The sequence below is a fragment of the Physeter macrocephalus genome, chromosome 21, assembly GCF_002837175.3.
Source record: "Physeter macrocephalus isolate SW-GA chromosome 21, ASM283717v5, whole genome shotgun sequence".
In the NCBI taxonomy this organism is placed as follows: domain Eukaryota; kingdom Metazoa; phylum Chordata; class Mammalia; order Artiodactyla; family Physeteridae; genus Physeter; species Physeter macrocephalus.
Genome location: NC_041234.1, coordinates 4146275 through 4165072, shown reverse-complemented (window position 1 = coordinate 4165072; position 18798 = coordinate 4146275). Strand labels below are relative to the sequence as shown.

Here is an 18798-nt window from a genome sequence, read left to right as displayed (position 1 = left end):
ATATTTTCTGTTTCTTCCTGGTTCAGTCTTGGAAGGTTATACCTTTCTGTGAATTTGTCCATTTCTTCCAGGTTGTCCATTTTATTGATATAGAATTGCTTATAGTAGTCTCTTAGCGTGCTTTGTTTTTCTGCAGTGTCTGTTGTAACTTCTCCGTTTTCGTTTCTAATTTTATTTTTATAAATTTATTTTTTTTATTTTTAAATTTTATTTATTTTTGGCTGAGTTGGTTCTTCATTGCTGCGCACGGGCTTTCTCTAGTTGCAGCAAGCGCGGTCTACTCCTCATTGTGGTGCGCAGGTTTCTCATTTCGGTGACTTCTCTTGTTGCGGAGCACGGGCTCCAGGTGCGCGGGCTTCAGTAGTTGTGGCTTGCAGGCTCCAGAGCTCAGGCTCCGTAGTTGTGGCGCACGGGCTTAGTTGCTCCGCAGCATGTGGGAACTTCCCGGACCAGGGCTTGAACCCGTGTCCCCTGCATTGGCAGGCGGATTCTTAACCACTGCACCACCAGGGAAGCCCTCGAATTTTATTGATTTGAGTCCTCTCCCTCTTTTTCTTGATGAGTCTGGCTAATGCTTTATCAATGTTGTTTATCTTTTCAAAGAACCAGCTTTTAGTTTTATTGATCTTTGCTATTGTTTTCTTTGTTTCTATTTCTTTTATTTCTGCTCTGATCTTTATGAGTTCTTTCCTTCTGCTAACTTTGGGTTTTGTTTGTTCTTCTTTCTCTAGTTCCTTTATGTATAAGTTTAGATTGTTTATTTGGGTTTTTTTCTTGTTTCTTGAGGTAGGCTTGTATAGGTATAAACTTCCCTCTTAGAACTGCTTTTGCTACATCCCATAGGTTTTGGATCTTCATGTTTTCATTGTCATTTGTGTCTAGGTAATTTTTGATTTCCTGTTTGATTTCTTCAGTTGTCTCTCGGTTATTTAGTAACGTATTGTTTAGCCTCCATGTGTTTTCTGTTTTTTACGGTTTTTTCCCTGTAATTGATTTCTAATCTCATAGCGTTGTGGTCAGAAAAGATGCTTGATATGATTTCAATTTTCTTAAATTTACTGAGGCTTGATTTGTGACCCAAGATGTGATCTATCCTGGAGAATGTTCCGTGCACACTTGAGAAGAAAGTGTAATTTGCTGTTTTTGGTTGGAACGTCCTATAAATATCAGTTAAATTTATCTGGTCTGTTGTGTCATTTAAAGCTTGTGTTTTCCTTATTGATTTTCTGTTTGGATGATGTGTCCCTTGGTGTAAGTGAGGTGTTAAAGTCCCCCACTATTATTGTGTTACTGTCGATTTCCTCTTTTACAGCTCTTAGCAGTTGCCTTATTTATTGAGGTGCTCCTGTGTTGGGTGCATATATATTTATAATTGTTATATCTTCTTGGATTGATTCCTTGATCATTACATAGTGTCCTTCTTTGTCTCTTGTAACATTCTTTATTTTAAAGTCTATTTCCTCTGATAGGAGTACTGCTACTCCAGCTTTCTTCTGATTTCCATTTGCATGGAATATCTTTTTCCATCCCCTCACTTTCAGTCTGTATGTGTCTCCTGGTCTGAAGTGGGTCTCTTGTAGACAGCATATATATGGGCCTTGTTTTTGCATCCATTCAGCAAGCCTGTGTCTTTTGGTTGGAGCATTTAATCCATTCACGTTTAAGGTAGTTATCGATATGTATGTTCCTATGACCATTTTCTTAATTGTTTGGGGTTTGTTTTTGTAGGTGTTTTTCTTTTCTTGTGTTTCCTTAGAGAAGTTCCTTTAGCATTTGTTGTAGAACTGGTTTGGTAGTGCTGAATTCTCTTAGCTTTTGCTTGTCTGTAAAGCTTTTGATTTCTCCGTCGAGTCTGAATGAGCTCCTGCCACGTAGAGTAATCTTGGTTGTAGGTTCTTCCCTTTCATCACTTTAAGTATATCATGCCACTCCCTTCTGGCTTGTAGAGTTTCTGCTGAGAAATTAGCTGTTAACCTTATGGGAGTTCCCTTGTATGTTATTTGTCGTTTTTCCCTTGCTGCTTTCAATAATTTTTCTTTGTCTTTGATTTTTGCCAGTTTGATTACTATGTGTCTTGGCGTGTTTCTCTATTGGGTTTATCCTGTATGGGACTCTCTGCGTTTCTGGACTTGGGTTGCTATTTCCTTTTCCCGTGTTAGGAAAGTTTTCGACTATAATCTCTTCAGATATTTTCTCGGGTCCTTTCTCTCTCTCTTCTCCTTCTGGGACCCCTAAAATGCGTATGTTGTTGCATTTAATGTTGTCCCAGGGGGTCTCTTAAGCTGTCTTCATTTCTTTTCATTCTTTTTTCTTTAGTCTGTTCCACAGCAGTGAATTCCACCATTCTGTCTTCCAGGTCACTTATCCCTTCTTCTGCATCTTGCATCTTCTCGATCTTTGCCTCCATTCTTTTTCCGAGGTCCTGGATCATCTTCACTATCATTATTCTGAATTCTTTTTCTGGAAGGTTGCCTATCTCCACTTCATTTAGTTGTTTTTCTGGGGTTTAATCTTGTTCTTTCATCTGGTACATAGCCCTCTGCCTTTTCATCTTGTCTACCTTTCTGTGAATGTGATTTTGTTCCACAGGCTGCAGGATTGTAGTTCTTTTTCCTTCTGCTCTCTGCCCTCTGGTTGATGAGGCTATCTACTAGTTTGAATTTTAATAAAGATAATTTTAATATTAGCAGAGGGAAATATTCTAAGTAATACTTTTTTTCTCACATAACCAGTAAATCTCACTTGTAAACATTTTCTCCCAAGTGACCTACACCTTTCCCTTTAAATCAGTAGTTTTTTAGTCCTGGGGCCAGCAGAATCCACATCTCCTGGGAACTTGCTAGAAGTGGGGCGCACCCCAGGAGAGAACCCAGCATTCTATGTTGTAACCAGCCTTTCAGGTAATTCTGCTGTGCACTGAAGTTGGAGAACCACCACCCTAAGGTCTATCCCTGAGTGGAACTGCTGGGTCGTAGGATATGAGCGTGTTCAAGTTTAATGGATACTGCCAACCCCTTCCAAAGTGGTTATACATGTGTGTACTCACCTGCTTAGCAGTGTACGAGAGTCCCCATCTTTCCACAGCCTCACCAGTACTCTGGAATATGCAACTTAAGGGTTTTTTGGTTTGTTTGTTTTTTGTCATTCTGACACGTGTGGCATGGTTATGATCTGAATTGGTATTTGCTCAGTTACTGCTGAGGTTGAACATCTCAAATGTCCATAGGTCATTTGAGTTTTCTGTTCTGTGATGTGCTGTTTGGAGTCTTTTGCCTATTGAAATAAATACAATTAGGTAAACAAATAATCACAATGTATTGAAACAGTTGCAGAATAAACTCAGAATTCCCAAGAAGAAAGAAGCTCAGGGGGAAAGAAAGAAAGTCAAGGAAAGAATTTCAGTGGAGATTATGGTCAAACAGTCCTGAAAGGATAGGGATTTGTCAGGCAGAGTGAGGGAAAGCCATCTATGTGATACGAACAGAACAGCCTGATCAGGGAAAAGCATGTAGTTTGCTGTGGTGGACAAATAGAATATGTGGAGGAAAAGACATATATAAGGCTAGGAGAAAGGTAGGGAGTGACTAGATGTATGTATTTTAAATTTGTTTAATCTTTTACTGATTATTGGGCATTTGGGTTATAAGTAGTTTGGGTGGATTTTTTTCTTTCCTATTATAAATGAAGGTTATATAAACATCTTAGTATACATACCTGCTTTTTTCTAAATTATTACCTTAGAATAATACATTTAAACTGAAATTATTAGTTTAAAGGAAAGTAGGCATCATTAGTTTCATAATTTCTTACATATTTCAAGGTTACCTATCATTAGGGAAATGCAAATCAAAATTGTGGTGAGGAACCACTTCACCCCCACTAGGTTAGCTATAATCGAAGAGACAGACCATAACAAATGTTAGTAGGGATGTGGAAAAATTGGAACCTTTATACATTGCTGGTGGGAATGTAACATGATGTAGCTGCTTTGGAAAAGTTTGGCAGTCTCCCAAGAAGTTAAACATAGAGTGATTGTATGACCCAGCATTTCTACTCCTAGGTTTATATCCAAGAGAAACGAAAAACTGTGTCTACACAAAAACTTGTACACAAATGTTCATAGCAGCATTATTACCAAAAAAATAGAAACAACCAAAATGTCCATTGAGAGATCAATGAATCTCAAAATGTGGTATACCCATACAATGGAATATTATTCAGCCATAAAAAGGATGAAATACTGATACATGGTAAAACCCTTGAAAACATTATGCTAAGGGAAAGAAGCCAGTCACAAAGGATCACATATTTGTATGATTCCGTTTATATGAAAGGTACAGAGTAGGTAAATACATAGGAACCGAAAGCAGATTAGTGGTTCTCAGAGGCTAATCTAAGGAGGAGAGGAATGGGGAGTGATTGCTAATGGGGTTTCTTTTAGAGGGGATGAAAATGTTCCAAAATTAGATTGTGGTGATGGTTATGCATCCCTGTGAATATACTAAAAAACATTGAACTGTACGCTTAGATAGATGAGTTGTATGGTATGTGAATTGTATTTCAGTAAGTGTTTTGCAAAAAATAAAATGGATAAAAAAATTACCCTCAGGGAAAGATATACTTTTTCATCATCACCAACAGTATTTGGTGTCTCCCCCACAACCTTTGGGTTTATTATATTTGTTCAATTTAATAGGTATATACCCAAAACTTCTTTAATTAAATTATAAGTTCCCTCAGTAGAATGTAAGCTCCAGGAGGGCAGGAATTTTTGCCTGTTTCTCTTCACTGCTGTCTCCCCAGAATAGTGCCTGGCAAATAATAGGTACTCAGTAACATTTGTTAAATGAATACTTTTTGTTTTTTAACGTCTTTATTGGAGTGTAATTGCTTTACAATGGTGTGTTAGTTTCTGCTTTATGATGAAGTGAATCGGTTATACATATACATATATCCCCATATCTCTTCCCTCTTGCATCTCCTTCCCTCCCACCCTCCCTATCCCACCCCTCGAGGTGGTCACAAAGCACAGAGCTGATCTCCCTGTGCTATGCAGCTGCTTCCCACTAGCTATCTATTTTACATTTTTCTGACTTACTTCACTCTGTATGACAGACTCCAGTTCTATCCACCTCATTACAAATAACTCAGTTTCATTCCTTTTTATTGCTGAGTAATATTCCATTGTATATATGTGCCACGTCTTCTTTATCCATTCATCTGTCGATGGACACTTAGGTTGCTTCCATGTCCTGGCTATTGTAAATAGAGCTGCAATGAACATTTTTATATTTTTAGTTACTAAGAAAACACTTTCCCCTTTAGTGTCTTAATTTCATAGTACATCTGAACTAATTGTTCTTCCTAGCCTCACATTCTTTTTGGAAAGAAGCAGTGTGTAACTAAATGAATTGAATTGAATGTACTTCTGGTGAGTGATCTAGTTCAAGTCCTTTGATCTTATATGCTATTACTTCCTTCTGAAATTTATTATAATAGTAGTTTGCAAATGTTTGACTCTGAGGACTCCCTTTTCAAACCAATGTCCACATAGTTATAGTTGTACTTTTTGTATCAGTCAGTGGAAAAACTACACAGTGAGAAGAAGCCATTTATATTTTAAAAGTGGCCATAGTATCTTCAGAAACTTGCAAAATAGAGGTTCTAATATATGAGACACATACTTATTCATTCTATAGTCTGTGTATGGTGGCTGTATGTATTATTCATGGTCCCATGGCAGTAATTTTGAAAGCCATCAGGGGTTTGGAGCCAGTAAGTTGGGCACTACTTAATTATAGTATCAAAACTGAGGAAGACTACTGAAATGTAAATAATAGTATGAAAGTTTATACCCAAATCATGTTTTTTTAAATTCAGCTCCCAACCTATCAGTTTCTTTTAAAGACTGAAAAATATTTTAAAAATCAAGTTTATATGTCTTTTAAAATTTACTTATTTGACATTATTTGTTTTAGCAAAAAATCAGAAGCAAACTAAATGTCTAATCATGCTTAATTAAGTTTTGGTATATTTATCTGATAGAAGTTAGGTGGCAATTGAGTATGATTATTAGGCATTGTAATTCTTATTATCCGACAGTTTTAAAAGTAGGATATATTATTAAGTATTCCTAAAGGTGTTGACTGTGATTTTATGAACGTGACTGCGATTATATGTACATAACCAACAGCTAAAGTTGGGAAGGGGTAGTAGTGGTTGTGCTCAGATAGAGGAATTCTGCGGAAGTTTTTCCTCTTTTTGAAACACTTATTTAGCAGTTGCTGTGTGCCAGGCAGTATTCTAAGCTCTTTTCATGACTTAACTCAGGGATCATCAAACTACAATGCATTTGGGGCCCTTTGGGGCCTGTTTTTGTGTGGCCCGAATGGTTTTTACATTTTTTAAGCATTTTTTTTTTAAAGAAGAAGGTAATGTGATAGAGACCTTATATGGCCTGCAAAACCTAAAATAGTTACTCTCTGGCCCTTTACAGAAAAAGCTTGCTGACCCTTGGTCTAATTCATTTTATCCTTACAACATTCCAGTAAGGTGGGTCCTATGAGGAAACTGAGGCACAGAGGGCTTAAATTACTTTTTGTCAGTGGCATTCACTGTTTTAAGAGCGGGTTGCAGGCCCTTTCTACAAACTTGCTAATATTGTGTTTCTTTCTTTTTTTTTTTTTTTTTTTTTGTGGTATGCGGGCCTCCCTCTGCTGTGGCCTCTCCCGTTGCGGAGCACAGGCTCCGGACGCGCAGGCCCAGCGGCCATGGCTCACGGGCCCAGCCGCTCCGCGGCACATGGGATCCTCCCGGACCGGGGCGCGAACCCAGTTCCCCTGCACCGGCAGGCGGACGCGCAACCACTGCGCCACCAGGGAAGCCCCTAATATTGTGTTTCTTTGCAGTGTAAAAAGTGGATGGTGGCTCACATGTCAAAGGATGGCACGGTCACGCTCTAGATCCCCCAGGTGGAGGCACAGGTGAGCAGTCCTTACTTTAGTAGCGTAAGCATGGGTTTGGGATGTGCTTTGACTTTCAAATTCACTGGTATTGTTAAGAACCTATTTTAATAAGCTCGTGGACTTGGTTATTCACAGTAGGTGCTTTATAGTGATTGACATTGTATTTCTAGATTCTAGGACCTGACAACTTTCTTTAATTATGGCTGGCAGCTAGAATTAATCCATAATAAAAGAAATGCAATGGCCACAGCAAGGAAGACTGAGAAACACCTTTGAGAGTGTTATATATTTTGCATCAGTAAGTGGTTTAGAACTCTTCAGTGTATATTTAGTTTAATTATTTTCATAATCAATATGTTTGAATAAATTGGGAGTTTCCTATGTCTTCTTCTTCATAGCAGAGTAATAGAATTTTGAACAACTCAATTATAATTCAACTCTCCTCTTTGTTTGTTGGTAGTATCAATAGTATATATAATTAGATTGGAAAAATTTAACCAGTTTTTACTGTATACCTGCTATAGGCAGGTTCTGGGGTGACAAAGGCAAATTTGTGTACAGGGCCTCAGCAGGCACGCAGCCTGGCTGGGGAGATTGACACCATAGGCAACTATGATACTGCAGGAAAAGTGTTGTGCTACTGACTGGGACAAGGTATTCTGTGTCCACAGGGAGGGAGTAGTTCTGCTTTTGTGGAGGGGAAGGATGGGTACCAAGAAAGTCTTCAAAAAAGAGATGAGATTTTAGATGGCCATTTAAGGATGGGTAGAATTTTTTTTTTCTTTTTTTTTTGCCTCATCGTGCAGCTTGTGCACTCTTAGTTCCCCGACCAGGAACTGAACCTGGGCCCTCGGCAGTGAGAGTGCGGAGTCCTAACCACTGGACTGCCAGGGAATTCCCAATGATGGGTAGAATTTTTAAATGCAGAAAGAGAGAAGAAAAGTATTCCAGTTAAGGGGATGACAAGAGCAAAGGTGCAGAGCTGTGAAAGTGACTAGTACATTTTAGAACTTTAAAGAGGACCACAATTACATACGCAAAAGACAGATCAAGATTTTTCATGTTAATACAGCTTGGTCATGATGGTTGTTCATTGTGGTTCTCCAATGACTAATCAATAATTTCTTCAACAGTTTTCATTTGTAGTTCACAAGACCAAATTGTAATGGGGAGGAACTTCAGAAAGAAAGGAGAATGCAAAGAAGCAAATGGCTTGAACATGGAGGGCCTCACAGAGGTCATTTTGTTTCACCCTTTTGTGGTAGGCTGTGGTGAAGGGGTACAAAGACCCTGCCAAGCTTAGTGCCTGTTTTCTGGATGCCTTCTCAGGACTCTTTGTCACCAACTGTAAAGGGTCTGATATCTTACCCGACTTGGAAGCTAGCACATTAGTGTGTCACAAGGCACTTTTGGATCAGAGACAAAGGCCTTTATTACTCATGTGCAGCAGGCGACTTGAGCTTCATGTTCCTGTGCTCCCCTTACCTCTAGTCCCCTGAGGGTGGGCGCTGCTGACATAGCTGAGGAACCCGAGCCCCATTAGGGACAGCAAGCAACCCTGCCCAGCCTTTGCCTTGGAGGAGACATTATCTTGTTATCCTGGACAGCAGGCACATTGGCCCTCTGCCCCTTAGGGAAGCCCTATCCCCATCTTCCCAGGCAGTTTGCGTTGGAACAGAAGCTCAGGAGGCATGCAGAGCACAAGACATCCAAGGAGAATTGTCTCCCAACAGACGCCTTGGATCTCTTTTGTCCCTTTAGGAGAACTGAAAATAATAGCCACCATTCCAGCAATCTCCTTCAGAAGAAAGGGGCTGTGTACAATAGAACCCTGAGATGAAATATAATATCAAAGCAGTATTCCATGTGAGGTAAGGATTAAAGTAAGAGATTGAGTTTTTCATCAGTCTGGAAGACCTCAGCCTCTAGCTGCCAGCTTTTCTCCTTAGCAGTGGAAGAGATGAAGTCTTCCAGGAAGTCCTCAGAGGGTCCATTTGCTTCTTCCTGTGAAGAGGTGCAGCCAGCTGGATGACGGAGTTTCTACTTCAGCTAAATAATGCACTTGCCAGTACATCTAGCTTGGTGACTCTAAGGGGAGATATTGGCAAATCCAGTGTATAAATCCCAGTATGTACGTGAGGAAGATAAATCAGCCTCCTTTCTCGTAGGGAGGGCCCAGACATGTCACCAAAAGGAAAGGCTTTTACTCCTGGTTACTCCAACTCCGTGGCAGCTGCTGCAGAGGGGGCGATAACAAAAGCTGCAAGGGTAGCTGCCTCATTGGTTAGAAGACATTAAACCCTCAGGGAGGAAATTGGGAGATTGGACAGGTCAGATGGGAGGAAAGGTCCCCAGGTGCCAATTTGAACTTTGTTGTGTTCCAGATAGTGTCACTCCTGTCTCTTAACCTGAAGTCTGGGTAACTCAGGCTGTTTCCCCAGATACTCCTAGGAGCCTTCCTCCTCACTTGGAATGAAAGGCTCCATGTTGGCAATGCTGAGGTGTTGGAGAAGGTAGTTACAGAAAGGATGTGCTGTCCCTGGAGAGCATTATAGCTTCATTAAAGCACACATTCACCAAAGTTACAAACTCTGGTTCAACAGCACACCTTTCATTTTATATGTAAGGGGACAGGTCTGGGAAAGAAAACTTATTTATGTTAGTAGTATTTACGGAGGGACTAAGCATGAGGTCCACGTCTTAAGGCCCTCTTCCTCCCACCCCCTCCACTTGCTGTTTAAGGATGTAGTTTTTGCTCCTTGATATAAACTTAGTAGAGAGAATAGACAATCAATTGGGGAAACTGTGGGGTCCGTTTTGGGTCTGAGTTTGGATTTATTGTGCATCATAATCTCTTGGAATCTAATTTAATTTCAGAGATTATGTTCAGTTTTCCAGAGACTCTCCTACATATTTACTTGTGTGAGACTAGCCCTCCTTCTGCTTATTTCTTACTTGACCATTGAACCTGATGTAAGCTTTTGTTGACTGGCCCTTTTGCCAGAACTTTGCTGTCAGCAATCTTCCAAAATAGATCCTGCTGCGTACGTAAGCTGGTCCTCCTCCAGCAGGATGGGTGTGCTCAGCTCATTTTGATATGCACATGGGGTACATTCGTTCACATGAAAAGAGTATGGTTGTTGAATCGGGCAGAAGCATAATCAGACTCCCAAGTGAACAATTTAGAATGCAAATATTGCAAATTGATGAATTTAATTTGAGTGGAAGAAGCAGGGAAAAGCAAATGTTTTATTTGGGTAAGTCATGTTAAGACAAACTTAGTCTCTTGTCTTTGAATGGACTAAACTTTTCTGTATTTGTTTACATAGGTCTTTATCACCAGTACCTAGAAATTCTGAACACTACAAGCAAAGACCTGAGCATTATGGCTATGAATATCGGAAGGATCCAAAAAGACCCGTCACTTGGAGAATGGACAATGAGAAACATGGACAGAGTAAACCAAGGATTCCTTCTCGTGAAACTCTACATTACCGATCTTATGAACATAGATCGTCTTCCCCAAACATAAGAAGAAACTCTTTAGAAAATTTTTATACTTATAAGCCTCCCCAAGTGTATTTACCAGGAAGAGGGGATGATAGTAACAGAAGATCTCAGTATATGCCCAAATACTCAGAAGGTGTACTCTACAAGGAGCACCAGAGGAATTGTTATCCCCAGAAAGTGCAAGGAAGGTATTTTCCTGATGACCACAGAGTTAGAGGAAGTGGAAAAGGAGGGAAACCACCTCTGAGGTCAATAGCAGATTCTTTTAGATTCGAAGGACAGTGGCATGAAGATGAATTGAGGCACCAGAGGATACAAGACGAAAAATATTCTCAGTCACTTAGAAGAGGCTCTGAAGATTTTGAGAAAAGGAGCTCTTTTCAGACGAGGTATAGGAAAACATTAAACCTGGGTAATTTGGTATAAAGACTCAAGTAAAAAAGTCTGTTTACTTTGTGGTTGAAGATAACCACCTTGAAAAGCTTTTGTCTAAAAAGATTAAAAGCATTGTACTGTAGTTTTGGTCTACTGGTAGTAGTGAAGTGTTTATTTTTAGAGTGAATCATGTTGATGGCTAGAATATTAAAAAAAAAAAAAGATGCTATTTTCCTAAGTGCCTTGTGCATCTATGAGTTGGCTTCAGGGATTATAGGTTAACTTGCCACTGTGCTCTGCATTTAAAGCCATGTTGCCCAACATTCCACACACATAAATTCTCACTTTCTTCTCTCTAGTGCAAGTGTAAACTGCTTTATGTCAACACAGGTATCCTGAGGATCGTGATTTCAGAAAATATGGACACACATCAAAAAGACCTCAAGACGTGGAGAGGTATGAAAACAGAGAGCCTGCCAGGAGCCCGCAGTGGAAGTCCAGGCATTTTCTCCCTTCTTACCAAGAGAAGAAAGATCAGTGGAACCTCGGACCCCAGACTCTTCGATATGCTCCGAGGGAATTCCCAGAGACCAGTTCAGCAGCCAAGGTATCCTGTGACTATCGCCACAAACATCGTAAGACCTCAGATGGGGACCAGGACTTTTATGATGGAAGAATTCAGAAGTACTCTAAGGAGGAAGATAGAAAATTCGGTTCTCAAAAAGGCCCTGTAAATAGAGAGTCCGATTGCTTTAATGCTGGAAGAGGGAGAGAGGCTGAAGGTGGGCAAGTCAAAGAGCCTTTTAAGCCATCTAAGAAAGACTGCACTGCCTGCGCTCATTCAAATAAAAGCGACGTTGGTTTGAGACCCTGTAATGACAAACGGAAGGACAGAATAAAGAAAGAAGGGGCTGGCAGAAAAGAGAGCAACTCTTCCCATAACCGACTTGATAAGAGTAAAAAACTTTCTGACTCGAAACCTTCATCTGCCGTTCTTAGGAAGAAATCACTCACAGTTAAAGTAGATGTGAAGAAAACATCCAGGTATTACCTTTGTTTTTTTCTTAATGGTATGCAATAACTGTTTCTGCCACCTTTATTTGAAGCTTTGAAAATAGAATTAATGATGTGTTTAGAGTCCGGGCTTGGGGGCGGGGATTGCCTGGATTTTTCAAAAAAGCCCTCTAATGGGGATGAATCCCGTGATTAGTAACATGGGGTGACGTCACGTCTGTTCGTTTCCACGTTTGTATCTCAAGATGCTTTTTGGGTGAAGGGCATTCTATGGAGTTGTTCCTCTTCATGAATTTACATGTTTTTATGCTGCCAGATTTTCTGTATCCACGGATAGGCTGGGTGGTGCTCAAGGAGACCTGTTCCTTGCTCAGTTTCTCAGAGCCTGTTTTCCCTGTTGCCCGAAATTCAGAGAATTTTTGACCTGGAAGGGACCTTAGCAGACCCTGATTTTGTAGAGGAAGAGATTGAGGCAGTGAGAGATGAAGTGACTTATCTAAGTCCGTGCCTGGGGCTCAAATCCACATGTCCCCTTGTGACTCAAGGAGGTGGATGACTTAATGTGGTTCTTGCTGCCGACTCAAAAAGAGCGGTGCTCAACCGACTAGCTTCTCCTAGGTAGAGGAAATTAGGCTAGAGTCTAGAAAGAGGCCTATTTATAAGACATTTGGTTTAGCTCTTGATTGTTTAACAAAAAAGACTACTTTTGTAATAGGTTATATTCTCCTACAATGGATTGCATGCTTTTTTCTATTATGAATATTACCTCTTTATGGATTCTGAGAATAATAAGGCACTGACACTTGGATGTGTCAGCTAAGTCTGTTTGTTACCTTAATAGACTACCAGTGTGTGAATTAAAAAGTGAAGGACCATGTTGATTTGGTGTATTTATGTTCACCATTGACTCATATCTGTATTTGAATCAAAAACTAGAGGGAACAAAATGTGATGGCGAGGGAGGTAAACCCGCAGTCTTTTTTTTTTAAACAAAATATATTTTGCTTCTTTCCTTAAAGTTAGATATGGCAGTCCCCCTCCCTGATATTTTTCTTACATTCATTGTACTTGCAAAAAATATTTTAAAATATACATACGTATATTTATATGTACACAGAAATAATTTATAAATATGATTATATTACAGAAAGTCGGACAAATAGAAGGGCGGGGGAAATCACCCATAATCCTACTACCCTAAGACAATTTTATTAATATTTTAGTACAGCTCCTTTTGTTATTTTTCTATGTATACCTGGTTGTCATAATGTTGTATTAATAATTTTATATTCTATTTCATATAATATGTCTTAAGTCATTTTGTGCTATTATATTTCCTACTAGTTCTTAGTCTTAAGAGCACAAAAGCTGCTGTAAGCATCAAGTTTAAAGATGTTACCTTGAGCTTTTTTTCTTTCCAACGTTATATTATGAAAGTGTTCAAACATACAAAAAAGTTGAAAGAATTGTACAGTCAATACCTATATACCCACCACCTAGAGTCTACAGTTAACATTTTACTCTACTTCTGTAATCACATATCTGTTCATCTATCATTCCATCTTATTTTTTTGCTGCATTTCAAAATGAAATGCAGATATGAGTACATTCCCCTTTAAATATTTCAGTATTTAATATTTGTTTACAGTTTTTTTCCTTTTGAGGTAAAATTACATGCAATCAAATCACAAAAATCTTGAATTTTTAAATAAAAGTAATAAAATCAAATCACAAAAATTTTGAATTTTTAAATAAAAGTAAAAAACTTAAGTAAAAATCTTCAAATTTTAAATATTTAATAAAGTGTTTTATACTTAAATTAGAATTAATAAATTGGCTGTAACATTTTTAAAGACTGCTAGAAGTACCAATTTTGAAGGATTTTATTTTAGTAGACCTCATTAGAGATGCTAAACACTGTTAATTTTATAATTTGATATTGAGAAATAGAAGCTTGATCTTCATCATGTGTCACCAAAATGAGCTTCCTAAAATTGAGGCTGCTGTAACTTTTGTTTTAAATTTATAAACTGGCCTTTTAGGAATTTCATGACCCATTAGTGGGGCCTGTCAGTACATGTTTGAATTACCTGTCAAGGACTCGTAGAACGGCTTGTGTAATAAAGAGCTTCACTGTACGTCCTTTCTATTCAAAGACTTGAAGAATAAATAACTTAATAAATATATGCACCTTTTCAGTATGGCAGTGCATCATAGTCAACAAAAATCTTTCTCTCTGATTATAATCATTAATTGATGAATGAGTTGTGGAAGAATTTTCTGGGGTTGGATTTAGTTATGTGTGGACTGACGAACTGTCCATAAAACAAAGGTAGTTAATACCCTCAATAGAGCCACGTTCTCAACTGCTAACATAAATTAGGTTTTCCTCTGCTTAACAGGATTAAACTAACCATAGAGTGCAGAGAGGTTATTTGTTGGTTAAAATCTATAGAGGCTTATGCACTTTTGGAAAGACTAAGATGGTTCATTTTATGCATTTGTTTACTTTCTTAGCTTTGGTCAAGTATTGATATATGTTCTTCCAGTTATTAATGCAGTTGAAAACATACGGTTATCACCTAGTGATTTTTCTAGATTCTAATTTGTATCTAGAATAGCAGTAGGTAGACACAGAGCCGATCTTCTAGTGACCTACTTTGTCAGAAGCTGCGTTATCAGAGGTAGAAGTTACACAAGAGTCATAATTATGTATTTCAGAATGAAGTTAGGGAGTCACAATATGAAAATCTGTACTAAGGTTGTTATGAACCCCAAACACTAACTGTTGTATACATCTGGAAGTCTTGGGGCAGATGAAGGGAGTTTTGGTTTAATGTTGGGTGGAGTAGGTGAGAGACGGAACCTTGGTCAGGCTAGGAAGGAGGTGAGAGGGAGGAGGAGAGCCTGCCAGTCTCCGGAGAAGAGTAAGCTGGGGCTGGTGGACCTGGACCGAGGCTCCTTTGACTTCTCAGGTGCTGAGACTAGGCATCTAGGATGAGAAGGTTGGCTAGTGAAGTTGATGTTAGACTGAGTGCCTCAGCCACATTTGCACTTAATCCTTTATTTCTCACTGAAGAGATATAGGGAGGGCCTCCCTACCCCCAACCCGGCCTTTCCCCATACTGAAAGGGGGATGAGGTGGGTGATGAGCCCCAGAAGACACTGGAGCCCACATGCTCTGAGGAAACAGCTGCTGCCTAGGCTGCAGAAGAGTGAAGAACCACAGTGAGCATTGAAGGAAGGTAGCCTAATCACACAAGTTTACCTTTGATGGGCATTTGGCTGGAGGCAAAATAAGCTGTGGGTGGAGATATTTTTGTGATACACATACCTGCTACCTTGCTGTTATGTATCACAAAGAAACTAAGGTTTTTTTCCCCCCTAATATTTCTCATATACATTTTCTAAAATCAAAAATTAATTGAGAGAAGGTTCCCTTTCATTCCTATGTTTCACCCCAGCTTCTCTTAGTGTCTCTTAGGGGTCCTAGTATAGGGAGATAAACATTCTGTTTGATGTCGGGATGCATAGGTTTTTGTCTTCCAGTGGGTCACTGAGCAGCTCTGTGACATTGGGCAGGTCACCTGGCCATGCCTTTGGGGCCCAAATTAACCGGTAGTTCTTCCTGGCTCTGCGAGTCTGCTTCAATTGGTCATATGTTGATAACTATTGAAGCTGGCTTGACAGGTTCATCATAGGATCCTCTGAACTTTTGTATATATTTGAGATTTTCTATTATAAAAAATGAAAAATTTTAAATTTAAATTGGTCTAAACTGAGGAAAACATTTTAAAATAAGCTAAGAAAGTTAAAAAACAAAATTAAATTGGCCTCAGAATTTTAAGTCTGTCATCTTTTTAGCTGAAACTCACCGTTTCATATTGTCCAATTTTATCATGTATTCCTTCAGCGGGTATTTTTTGAAGACCTACCCTGTGAGACAATCTGTTAGGGTGCCCTGGGACTATGGATCCACATAGGATTAGGTTTCTTCTCCTCTGGTCTTATAGACCATGGGATGACGTTGGTAATACCACGGCACAGTGGAGTGATATGTGAGGTGGTGTGCGACTCCACCATCCAAAGAATTGAGATTTACAGCTGCTAGGGTTCTTCATGATGATGTTTCAGGCTCTGAAGATAAATCCAAAAGAGAGCCCTGAGATATGTCTTGAATAATAGCAGCACCACCAGAAAAAAATAATACCTCTTCATATAACAAAACTCAATCAGATGGATACATTTTGGGGTGTGGGTGTACACGTGTATGTATTTACTTATTTATTTACATCACTAGCAGCCATATATCCAAAACTGCTCCAAGGTTATGAGGGGCTTACAGATATTCTTTAAAAAATTAAACTCCATGGGCTTCCCTGGTGGCGCAGTGGTTGAGAGTCCGCCTGCCGATGCAGGGGATACGGGTTCGAAAAAAAAAAAAAAAAAAAAAAAAAAAAAAAAAAAAAAAAAAAAATTAAACTCCTCTAACAAGATGGTTTTCAGTGCCTATTTTTAACTTCTCAGAGGAAAAGCTTCCGTCTGACTTTTCATGCTCCCTGCTCTCAAACCAGCCCTGTCGAGACAACTCCCTGCCAAGGCAGAAACATGGGCGAGTGATTATGCCGCAGGTTGATGCCACTGATGTGGTCTCCTTGACTCATCAGAAAGACTTTCATTAGAAGGCCCATATCCTTTCTCTCCTCCTCATTTGCCCCAGGCTTCTCACTGTGTATCTGATAACTAGTAAGAGACATTTAGTGAAATGTCTAGAAGCTAGAATGCTAGAAGCTAGAATGGCCCTGTAACAACCTCCACTAACAAAAGAATTACAAATGCTCTCTGTTTAAAGGGGTCTAATGGTACAAAAAGCCTGTTCCATACCCAAAAGACAGCTTTAAAAATTTTTTTACAGGAGAAAAATAAGTTGTTTAAATGGAACTATAAAAATGATCTCTCTATAAGGGGAAATCAGTTGATAATGGTTTTTATTGCAGTCTCAGTTTCTCCCAAGACAAAACCAGCTGATAAAGGCTTCTAATTTTTCACCGGATAATTAGTAAAATTTACTTGTAATTTTTTATTACTGGCATAGCTCTCATCCCCACTCCAAGTCCAACTCTCAATTCATAGGAGTGCTGTGGTATACTCTGAAGCTACACTTACTGAAATTTTAGTGTTTAAACTTGTTATCAGTTAAAAAATGAACTTTAGAGACACCCCACAAGATTTTTAATAAAAAAATATCAGTGATCATCCTTCGAGAAAATACACATGAAAATAGTATAACCTGAAATTTAGTCTTTTAAAAATAATTATACTTTTGCTATAAGGAAAAGTTTCTAGAAGCTTTAGAATGCAAAATGTTCTAGGTATTTCCATTTATAAATTTAATCACCTCTTTGTTCATATTTTCCTTTTTATATTTCCCATGACATTACTGATCAACAAGTTAACAGTTTCACGAAATACCCCCAATACAAGTAGTTAAGCTGAAAAGAGCAAATGTTCTCATTTGAGATGCATTTTAGACAGTTTTAAAAATTAAAATATAGCCAACACCTGTATTCTAATACTACATCTACTTCCAGTCTGATTAAATCTTCCAGGTTCTGTGTTCCCTCCCACCACTCCACCCCAGTTTTCCTTCTCTGTTTAAGGATATTTCCCCTGACATTCACTTGAGTGTTGTGCATAATAACTAAGCAAACATTAAAAAGCTACATTAAACCTTAATTTCCTCTTCTACACAATTAAGATCCATCCACAAAACCAACTGCCTGGCAAAACAACAGTAACAAAAACCCAACCACCAAAACTAATGGATAATCCCCTGCCCTCTGGAAGCTTATAATAAAATGGATAACAAAATCTGTATGACACATGTAAAGTTTTCCTTTCTCGTTTTTCTTCCAGCTAATAACTATCACAAAGCACTTTCCCAGTCATTAGTTTGCTCATGTCTTCCTAAGAACACATTTAGAATTTTTGGAGTTGAGGGAAAAGGATTAGGGAGACTGACACTCCCTTAATTCAGCATCTCATTACTTTTTTCACAAAAGTCCCCTAACTGGCCTTGTCAACCGCAACGCCCTTCCAAGACACCTGATAGAAGGCAGTCCTCTGGAGGCCAGAACTGAGCCTCCCACCCTCTCCCATCAGCTAATCCTGTCACATCAGGCTGGCAGTGTGGCGGTCTTACCTTCACACCTCCTACCCTTCTATTTCCTTTCCCCAGACTGCTCAGATCACACAGCTCAAAGTTCCTGGGTGTGTTTTCTGCCTTTGTTAACCTATAAACGTAAAATGTCTTTCATCTCATCTCCACATGTCTAAAACACACCAACCCTTCAAAGCCTAGCTCACACGTCAACTCCTGAAACTTGTTTTTCGGGAAGAGCCAAAAGCTATTCAGAGTTAAATGCAGAGGAGTAAGATGGGTATAAGCTGGTTAGTGCCATTTTGGGACCAAAATGAGGAATAAATATAAATAATGAGGCATTTTCTTCTGTGACGCATAAACTGCCTCCAGATGAAGAATATGAGTAGTTTTAAGCAGGAGTAGCATTATTGGAATAAAGTCAACTTTCCCACTAAGACATTTGGAAGGATTATGTTCATAGGAATGCTTAACCTCTGGGATGAAAAGCAAAGCAACCAAGACATCCATTGTCTCGATATCATGACACCTCCCCATAGGGCTATTGCAAAGATTAAATCAGATAATGTTTGTAAGCTCTGAGCCCCTTTGTTTGGCATGAATAATTGTTAGTTACATGTCATAATCATGGCTTTATAATGGTACTTAAAGGTCAGGAAAGCTCTTAATGAAAGTTGTAAAGATTCAGAAAGCATTAAAATGGTAAGATGGTTGGGGTTATGTAATAAATGGTAGTATTTCTTTAAGGATATACTTAGGGTAAACACTGTCATT

At 39.0% G+C, this 18798-nt stretch overlaps 1 protein-coding gene across 17 annotated transcripts in view; it reads left to right on the top strand.

The window, feature by feature from the left end:
* Positions 1 to 18798, top strand: part of BCLAF3 (BCLAF1 and THRAP3 family member 3) — a 63319-nt gene that overhangs the window by 16772 nt on the left and 27749 nt on the right. For 14 of the 17 annotated variants that reach the window (XR_008616362.1, XR_008616361.1, XM_028482456.2 and 11 more), the window contains 3 exons: positions 6909 to 6983; positions 10295 to 10864; positions 11241 to 11894. Coding sequence is in view for 15 of the 17 variants with exons in the window: in XM_028482456.2 (XP_028338257.1) it covers positions 6909 to 6983; positions 10295 to 10864; positions 11241 to 11894 (1299 nt within the window). In the remaining 2 variants the exon portion in view is untranslated. Of the gene's footprint in view, positions 1 to 6908; positions 6984 to 7135; positions 7264 to 8726; positions 8837 to 10065; positions 10223 to 10294; positions 10865 to 11240; positions 11895 to 18798 lie in introns of those variants that run through there. The other 3 variants (XM_055081737.1, XM_055081739.1, XM_055081738.1) reach the window with 3 other exon arrangements.